General features: G+C 40.5%; 1 protein-coding gene across 3 annotated transcripts; it reads left to right on the forward strand.

Moving 5' to 3' along the window:
- Positions 1-1,452: 1,452 nt before the first annotated feature.
- LOC113017194 (uncharacterized) lies at positions 1,453-9,805 on the forward strand. 3 transcript variants are annotated; one of them, XM_026160353.1, is made up of 5 exons: positions 1,453-1,574; positions 4,993-5,120; positions 5,924-6,283; positions 8,812-8,898; positions 8,987-9,805. In XM_026160353.1, the coding sequence occupies exons 2-5, from the start codon at positions 5,054-5,056 to the stop codon at positions 9,217-9,219; spliced, it is 747 nt and encodes a 248-aa protein (XP_026016138.1). In that variant the 5' UTR covers positions 1,453-1,574; positions 4,993-5,053; the 3' UTR covers positions 9,220-9,805. The 3 variants fall into 3 exon arrangements, with proteins under 3 accessions (XP_026016138.1, XP_026016137.1, XP_026016139.1); XM_026160354.1 differs by lacking the exon at positions 1,453-1,574 and having other exon boundaries at positions 3,821-5,120; positions 8,987-9,096; positions 9,175-9,805; XM_026160352.1 differs by lacking the exon at positions 1,453-1,574 and having other exon boundaries at positions 3,819-5,120.

Here is a 9,805-nt window from a genome sequence, read left to right on the forward strand (position 1 = left end):
GCATGAATTTGAAGAGTGTGGCCTTTTGCACACAGCCTGTAAATGTCAACAACAAAAGGAGTGTGTAAAACATGTATACTGTGTATATTTATACTGGCAGTATGGAAAATGATCATTTACTGTGAGGTGAGGTGTGGTTGGGGTGTGGACAGTGGTTGTGCTTTTGTAACGTTGAGGTATGGACAGCTACACACTGAGGCCTCAGTCCTGCCCATATTTTATTGTGTAAAAACTAAATTTTCACTGCTTTTATGACCTTTTAGTGGGGAGAACATAGCTAGGATTTAATGATTTAACAAATCTTTTGAATCCTTTGTCCTCCACAATGCTAAATGGCTGGGAGTCCTCAATCACCATGCTAACCAGGTCTTCATCTATTTGAGATTGTTCTTCTGAGGAAAGACAATAAAGATAAAGCACAAATATAAATATCACACACGTAACTTATTACAGTTGTATAATATTGTTATATCATTTAGTAACATTACAGCATGCTATATTATCATTGCATTTGATGGCTCACCTGGTCTTGCTCCACAATCGGTGTTCCCCTTATTCTCATGCAAAGCTCTGTAGTGCCTAAGCATGGATGAGGTGTTGTTGTTATATCCCAGCTCCCTGGCACAGAGCAAACACTTCACCTTGTACAAAAGTACAGACAGCTTAACATAAATTGTATTGCACCATCAGTATTATAAAAATACATCTTCTGTAGAAATTTACATACCTTGTTGGGAGGAATAAGATCAAAATGTTCCCACACAGGGGAGGACATCCTCCTCTTCTTAGCTGGCTCCATTCTCTCCTGACTTTCTCTCCTCACTCTCATAAACCTCCAAACTGTCTCCAAACTCTCACTAACCGCAACTCTCCATCAAACACCCACATTTTTGAATGAAGTCTGAGGGGTTTATATCGCTGTCATATCTCGCGGCAAAGTTCGAACCACTTCATGAACCAGTCACGTGTGTTACGTTTCGGTGTTGTCAGTGTTTTGCTTTTGCGGGACTGTTATGTGTTTCCTGTTTTACGTTGAAGGTCTGTTGTATCTCAGTGTGTTCAGTTCACCCTTTTTTGTCTCGTCAGGCCTAATTTGCCCCAGCTGTGTTTCCCTCCTGTGGTCCATTCCCTGATTGCTCCTTCTATGTATATAAGCCTTGTGTTTCAGTTTGTCATGGTCGCGACTCGCGATCTCTCCCCCCCGGTTGTAAATAGTTTGGTGATGTAAATAAATGTCCTATTTTGCTTTGATGTAAATAGTTGTCGGTACTTTCGTTTTTGGGATTTTTGGTGGAGTACCTTAGTGGTTTTTTTGTTTGTTTTTTTTCCTTATTTTTATTTTTCCTGTGTTGCACGCCGGTTGCTAGGCGTTGGACGTCATCATTTTCAGCTCCTCCCATAACTGAAGCAAGCCATCGCGGAAACGCCCCCTCCATTACTCGACACAAGCTTCGAAGCCTCGATACAGAACGTCACTGCACTTGTTGTTATGTCCCGGCTCAGCTCGTCTTCTTACACTTTTCCACTCTGGACTTTAATCTTGTGCTCGGCTTTCTTAATCACACCTGTTCAAGGTAAACCGATGTTTTACTTAAACTCTGCTTTCAGCTTAAAGCTAACTTTAGTGGGTACTATGACTGTCGTGTCTGCAAGGAGTGGGTGAAATAATCGCTGGTTTGTCACAGCAGGTTGGTCCAGAGTTAAACTATTCTCAGCTATGCTGCAAAATATTACTGACGCTTTTAACTTCTAATAGCAGCCCATGCACTTTGAGTGGAAGAAGACTGTGTCATGATTTATGATGTTAATACATATTACAGTAGCTAAATCATAAACATTATTAATGACCAATAAATGATTTATGGTTTCCACTGCGGGTAAAAAGTCATATACTGTTAGTCAACCCCTAAAACAAGACTATAAAATGTGATGTACTGCCAGAGTTCAGTCAGCTACAGTCACTATCATTGCTTACAATAATGATATTACACACATAAAATATAGCTACAGTATAACATGGATAGACAGGATTTAGTGAGCTGCAGTCTATACTCCCATGATATCCCAATATCATGTAATAGAGATTTCAGACACATATATTTATTACCGTAAGGAAATAAATCTGCAAACATAAAATCTGCTCAGAATTATTTCTGGACAACAGCTTATGTTTTAAAACTTACATTCTTCTTTCCTCAGTCTGAGGATCTTTGTTCAAAAGCAATAATAATTAGTGATGTGCGGATCGATCCTGAAATATCGATTCCTCCGATACCAATCATTTATGTTCTAGAATCGATTCTCACATTAAAATATCGATATTTTAGTAATTTAGAGTAAATTTGTAGTTTATCATTAACAGGAACACAGTGGAAAGAAACTATAACATTCGGATTGCCTACATTCAAAGGAACTACTTCCTCTTCCGCCTTTCATAGTCATGTGCGAAATACGGCTGTATAAATGTCTCGCAGCCCCTTGGCGTGCGCACTCACAACAATGGCTGAGCGTAATTGTGCGGATGTATTTTACCTCCACAAACAGCTGAGCCGTGGTTTGCAATAAATGTGGCAAAAAAAGTGAGGTGTTGTGGCCATACTTGCCAACCTTGAGACCTCAGAATTAGGGAGACATTCAAAAGGGCTGTTTGGGCGGATAAATATATTTTACAGGGTTTATTTATCGGATAAAATACGTTAAATGTCACCGTTATTATTGCCCGGCCCGGAAACAGCGGGGGTGTCCAAATTCAGAGGCTGCTTCCACCTGAGGACCCGGCCTTCGCGGTCTAAAGAAAGCCGGGTAGTACGTCACGAGCTCCCTCGGTGGAGTGAAACTCTGCCGTCTGCTCCTTGCTGTCTAAAATATAACCGGACACTGACGTAAACTCTTCTGTTTAATCAGTTTTCTGTTTGACGTTTATTCAGCTATGTGAAAACCCCGGAGGAACCCTCCCGAGGGAATAATAAAGTTTAATTTAATTTAATCTAATCTAATAACTTTAATCTCAGCCAAACCGATTTACTCACGAACAAATAAAACACTGAAAAAGCCAAACAAGAACATTTTTAAGTTATCAAAGTGACTTGTACATCATGTTTAACCCGAGTGGTGAAAGACCGCGGGGGTTTGAAGACGATGTGTCGGTCGGCTCAGATATTTGAAGTTTACACAGCTACATTCTCACCTGAAAATATGTTAAAAGTTTTTTTGCGACCCAGAAAGAGAAAAAAGAGTAATGTTAAAACTAAGTCGCTGCCGTCATTGTTGGAAACTGGAATTGGCTGGGCCACGCTATGAATTCTGCGATATGGTTTTTCAACTTTGTTGTCCGGGTGGAAAATCTGGAGAAAGGTGGGATTCTCCCGGAAAAATCGGGAGGGTTGGCATGTATGGTTGTGGCAACATCACTAACCTTGTCAAACACCTCAGAGTAAATCATATCACAAAATATGACGAGCGTATGTTGAGGCGAACTGAAGAGGAGGAGAGGGACAGGTGCTGCCAGGGTGAGAGTCTCTCACGAAGTCCTTTAGTCCTCCAGGCAGGCAAGGTGTTCAAATAGCACACAACTTTAGTTTTTTTATTTCTATATGATGAACTCTGCATTATTAAGTGATAAGAAGAAGGTATTCTGATGTCCTGTAATCATTATGACGCTATAATTTGAGATACAATAAATAAAATCCGTTTTGTACAAAGTATCGGTATCGGATCAGTATCGTCGATACCACCCTGAATATTACTTGGTATCGGATCGGAAAGGAAATCAGTCGTATCGCACATCACTAATAATAATGACAGATGTGTCTTGTACTTTAGTTTGTGTGTCGACAAAGTTGTGAAAACCCCGATCTTCCACACAGACAGAGGCTGCAGGTGATTTGCAGTTATTTCAATGTGAACTGCTCTGGGAGAATCACCCCAGAGACTCGTGCTGAATGTAGAGCACAGAAACTAAAGTAATGATACCAAACTTGATATGATACGATTAATGTTTAGCTCATTCTGTCCGACTGAAGCATTTTTTTTCTCTGCTGAGAGGCCAAGAATTCATCTATGAACTATTTATGCAAATTATAGTATAAAATGTGAAGTTATACTGTTGGCTGCTGTTGCTCTGTTATTGGTATCTCAGAATGGTTTTAACCTTATTGTAATCTGTACTGATCTGATGCCATGCATCAGATCACCTGTGTTTGTAGTGTGCTGAAGAACAAATGCTTTTACAAGCTGATCAGACCGGAGCGTCTGGTTTGACTCACTGCCATACTGCCTCTGTCTCAGCTCCAGCAAACTCTCATAATCTTGAACAAGCTGAACTATACATTATTGATGCATGCCTCAGTCTTCACTGCTGTTTTGGTGCTTGTAACTTTTCTGTCCTAGAGATAAATATCTATACAGACGTCACTGGATTCAACTGAATTCCAACCATTTGTTTAAGCTTTTCCCACTAATGTGCTGTTTATCAGAGATGAAGACGTCAGCTGCTCCTGCAAACACAGTTGGTAAAATCCTCTCTGCTGGAAAACCGTGATGATGTTTCCATGTAACAGAGGTTCAGTCAGTTTCTTACACAGAATTTCATTTAGAAAAGAAAAACTTAGTTTTTTTTAAATCCAGCAACATTTGATTTTTGTCTGATTTTGCCAGATTTGACCACACTTTCCTGTTCAGAATAAATAAAAGCAGATTGATGATGGTTTGTGGGGATTTCTAAAGCATGTTCCTGTAAATTATCTCTGCATGCTGCTCACTGTATTGTATTTTTCTGATTTCAGTTTAGTTTTCAATCGTTTTAGAGATTTTTAGGTGTTGCTCAGGATTCCCCTCACTCTTGAACTTAGTAGATTTCTGTTGGTTGTTGGTGTTGTTGCTCGCAGCCACCAGCTAACATTAGTAGTTGGTCAGTATCGTAGCGGCTGACATGCTGCTGAACATGCAGCATGTCTGTGTGTTGAGACGTAACAGTTATATTTTTGTCTGCAGCCTGAATGTGAAAATGAAGAAGAAGATCTGGATCCCCACAGACTGTTAAGAAGATGACATCATGGATTTCATGCCTTTCCTTGTGGTCCCACTGTGGACTTCAATTCTTCACTTGGATTTTGTTAAAGGTAAATAACTTTTCTATTACGTTCTAGTTCGTTTGTATAGCACAGACTCTGTGTTTATCTTATTTACTGTATTTCCATGAATGTTAGCAGACATTTCAATAAACCACTGCATCCATTTCACATTTTCCTACAAAGAATTGAAAGCAATAAAATGCAGCTCACTACTTCCACAGCTTTGTATTCACAAGCTGCACGGTTTATTTCGCAGACCAAATTTAATGCTGGGATATTTTAATTTAGTCCTTGCTACTGTCTTGCTTAACATAAGCATTCCTACCAGGTCATGAGTATTTGGTCTTATTTGGAACAAGTTCTGAATGTTGTGGGACAAAGATTTATTTGCTGCTTTGTACATTGTGCAGTTCTGACGTCAACCAAGTCTTTAAATTTAAGAATATTACATTTGAGGAAAAGTGGATTTGCTGGTTCTCTTGAAGTGGTTTTACTTATTATCCTTATTGCTCTTCTTTGCAGAATGTGTGTATTTCCCCACATGTACACAATATATAATTCAAGGAAGTCTAATGGGACAATACTGTGTGTGTACGTATGTGTATATATATATTCTATTGGTCGAATATGTGGGATTCCCAAATATTATCAATTTTGTTTGTACTCAGTTTCAATGTTGATTTATTATAGTCAAACCAAGTTTGTATCCTCAGCAAACAATAAGATTTTCAATTAGTTTGAAATTTCACATATATGTCAGTAATGTACAATATGGACAGGAGCATGTCAGGAAAAAAAAGTTCTGATGTTGTATAAAGTTGTGTGTCTGCTCCTCTCTGTCTCCTCAACAGGATCATTTGTAGTGGATGTGACACAGAGCTCCTATCAGGCAGAGGAGAACCACAACATCACACTGGAGTGGACGTTCACCACCAAACCAGACACGTCCCTCTCATCACTGAAGGTCTTCTGTATCCTGAATAATGGCCATAAATACTGGACTTTTTATCATCTTTATGATGGTGTCGAGTTCTCAGAGGATCAGGACAAAAAGTTTTCAGGACGAGTCCAGAGTGACAAAGACGCCCTCAGAGAAGGACGACTCAGACTCCAGCTGTCCAGACTCAGGACTGAGGACTCGGGTCTGTACCTGTGTGAGGTGGACACAGGTTATGGCCGCGGCTACAACAGCTGCAGACTCACCGTCTCTGGTAAGACAATTCATTTATACACATGTGATCAATGAACTTGAGATAAGAATGTATATGTAAATATTACACCAAATGAACAGAAGATTATTGGTTTCGTTTTACAGCTGTACCAGGGGTTATATTTCTTTGTTCTTTGTTTACATTGACTCGTCCTCATGTGCTTGAATCTGATGGTAATTAGTGTGAATGGTTTATTATCTTTATCATTATTATTATTATATATTTTTTAAATGGTTTCTTTGAACTCTACAGCTTTTGTCTTTAATTAGTTTAAAACAAGAGTTGGGCACAAGTTTGAATTAATTTTGATCTTCAGTAAACAAACTGTACAAAGACTCAAAGATCATCAGTTTGATCTGTGGGAAAATAAGCATCTTCTTGTTACTTGTCACTGCAAGTTTGTGCCATGTGTGTGTCACTGTGTGTGGAACTTAAAATGTGACGATAATTTAAAAAGAAATTCACATCCTGTTGAACTTTTTATTGACTTTTGATAAACTGAATGCTATTTGATTAAAGACATTAGTACCAACTTGACATTTCAATGTCGTTCTGTGGTTCAAACATCAAATTGCAAACACTCTGGTTGTCAAAGGAGCTTGCAAAGAAAAGCGTCTGGACTTCTTTAAGTTACTTGAAGACGTTTCACCTCTCATCCGAGAAGCTTCTTCAGTTCTAAGGTCAAATGGTGGAGAGTCCCAGATATAAACCTAGTGGGAGTGACCCCCACAGAGGGACAAAAGGACCCCCGATGATCCTCTAATCACCTGAGCCATGGTGTGAAATTGGGTGTGGGACCCAGTCAGCCAGAGTTTCGGGTGTGTTCATTGTGAAACCTGGCCCCACCTTGTCATGCGAATTCCTGAGGTCAGATGGCCCAGGATGTGAGTGGGCGTTAAGGCGTCTGGGAAGGGATCTCAAAACTGGATTATAGATGGCAGAGAGTTGGTGTCGTAAACCCCCGCCTCTGTTCAAAGATGGTCGCTCACAGTGGACATAGATGGCTTCTTTCACTCCTCTTTCAAACCATCTGTCCTCTCTGTCCAAAATGTGAACATTGGCATCCTCGAAAGAGTGACCTTTATCCTTAAGATGCAGATGGACTGCTGAGTCTTGTCCTGTGGAGGTGGCTCTTCTGTGTTGTGCCATGCGCTTGTGAAGTGGCTGTTTGGTCTCTCCAATGTAGAGGTCTGGGCATTCCTCACTGCACTGTACAGCATACACCACGTTGTTAAGTTTGTGTTTTGGCGTTTTGTCTTTCGGGTGAACCAGTTTCTGTCTGAGTGTGTTGCTGGGTCTGAAATACACTGGGATGTCATGCTTGGAGAAAACTCTCCTGAACGGCAAACTCAACATCGAAATTTACCGGAAGCCCACACACACGGACCAGTACCTCCTCTTTGACTCCCATCACCCTCTGGAACACAAACTTGGAGTAATTAGGACCCTACACCACCGGGCAGAACATGTTCCCTCTCAACCTGAAGGAAAAAAGAAGGAACACACACATGTAAAGGAAGCACTCAAAACGTGCGGCTATCCTAAATGGGCATTTTTAAAGTCAGCAAAGAGGCACAGAAAAGAAGACCAGACACCAGCGAGGGAGGATAAGAAGGACAGACGCAACAACATTGTCATCCCCTATGTAGCCGGTGTATCAGAAAAACTCAGGAGAGTTTTCTCCAAGCATGACATCCCGGTGCATTTCAGACCCAGCAACACGCTCAGACAGAAACTGGTTCACCCGAAAGACAAAACGCCAAAACACAAACTTAACAACGTGGTGTATGCTGTACAGTGCAGCGAGGAATGCTCAGACCTCTACATTGGAGAGACCAAACAGCCACTTCATAAGCGCATGGCACAACACAGAAGAGCCACCTCCACAGGACAAGACTCAGCTGTCCATCTGCATCTTAAGGATAAAGGACACTCTTTCGAGGATGCCAATGTTCACATTTTGGACAGAGAGGACAGATGGTTTGAAAGAGGAGTGAAAGAAGCCATCTATGTCCACTGTGAGCGACCATCTTTGAACAGAGGCGGGGGTTTACGACACCAACTCTCTGCCATCTATAATCCAGTTTTGAGATCCCTTCCCAGACGCCTTAACGCCCACTCACATCCTGGGCCATCTGACCTCAGGAATTCGCATGACAAGGTGGGGCCAGGTTTCACAATGAACACACCCGAAACTCTGGCTGATTGGGACCCACACCCAATTTCACACCTTGGCTCAGGTGATTAGAGGATCATCAGGGGGTCCATTTGTCCCTTTGTGGGGGGTTACTCCCACTAGGTTTATATCTGGGACTCTCCACCATTTGACCTTAGAACTGAAGAAGCTTCTCGGATGAGAGGTGAAACGTCTTCAAGCAACTTAAAGAAGTCCAGACGCTTTTCTTTGCAAGCTCCTTTGACTACGATGACCTGGATGACTGAGAACCTTCACAGACAAACACTCTGGTTCTTACGTCATATATTTTTATCAACTGATTATGACTCTATTGATTTTTGTGTTTGTCTAGATGCAAACTTTGCTGAAACCTCGACAATGGAAACGCTGCTGCTTTCCAGAAGCCTCCAAACTCCAGATCCTAAGGACGTGATATGTGGTGAGAAGACGGTCTAATTTTTTTTCTGCATCATCCCTGTTTGGGGTTTTGTGTATTTGTAGTGACCTTCTTTTGTTTTCTACATCAGCAGGTCGATCCAGGGTCCCCGTGGTCGTCGCTGTCATCCCCTTATTATCAGTTGTGGCTCTCGCTGGTTTTGCTGCATATTTCTCTTGCCACATTTTTCTGAAGCTAAAAGTAAGAAACAAACAAACACAAACATGTTGTTGCTTCTTGTGTTGTCAGACTGACTCATTACTCTACATTTTTCAACAGAAGCATCCAGAGGATGAGACACAAAAACAACCACTACAAGTCTAGCTGCTTTACTCAAAGTAATAATGGTCTTAATGGAGCTGAGTGTGTTAGAGATTTATCTTTGCTGGATCTTCGCAGTCAGGTCAGGGATTCAAACCAGCAACCACACTCAGGTCCAGCAATAAATGTAATTTATTTTTTTTAATTTAATGTAATCTACCCTACCACTTTGTGGACCGGCGGAGCTAAATACCAGATTCCTCCAAACTTCAAGAATTTTCCATGCATCATTTTTGTTTGGTTGAGTTTTTGTGATAATCATTTTTTTTTTATATGTCTTTAGTTGGTTTATTTACTGACTGACAACCTGGCTTATTCACCTTCTTTTAACAGAAGCATTTAGAAGATGAAGATTTTTCTGGATTTATTGCTTTTGTTTGTCTGTATAAACTTTGTTGTGCCATCAGTGTGGTCATCACATCATAATGTTTTATTACTGTTGTTGTATTTTATTTATTTATGCCTGATGGTAGTTCAATTTTTTTTTTTTTTTAGTGTTGTTTTTTTGTTATTGTACTGAATGAAAGTTCTGTTTGTAGTTTTTGTACATCTGTTGGGTTTCAGGGATATTAAAATGCACTACAGGCTT

This window comes from Astatotilapia calliptera, unplaced genomic scaffold, assembly GCF_900246225.1.
Source record: "Astatotilapia calliptera unplaced genomic scaffold, fAstCal1.2 U_scaffold_1, whole genome shotgun sequence".
In the NCBI taxonomy this organism is placed as follows: domain Eukaryota; kingdom Metazoa; phylum Chordata; class Actinopteri; order Cichliformes; family Cichlidae; genus Astatotilapia; species Astatotilapia calliptera.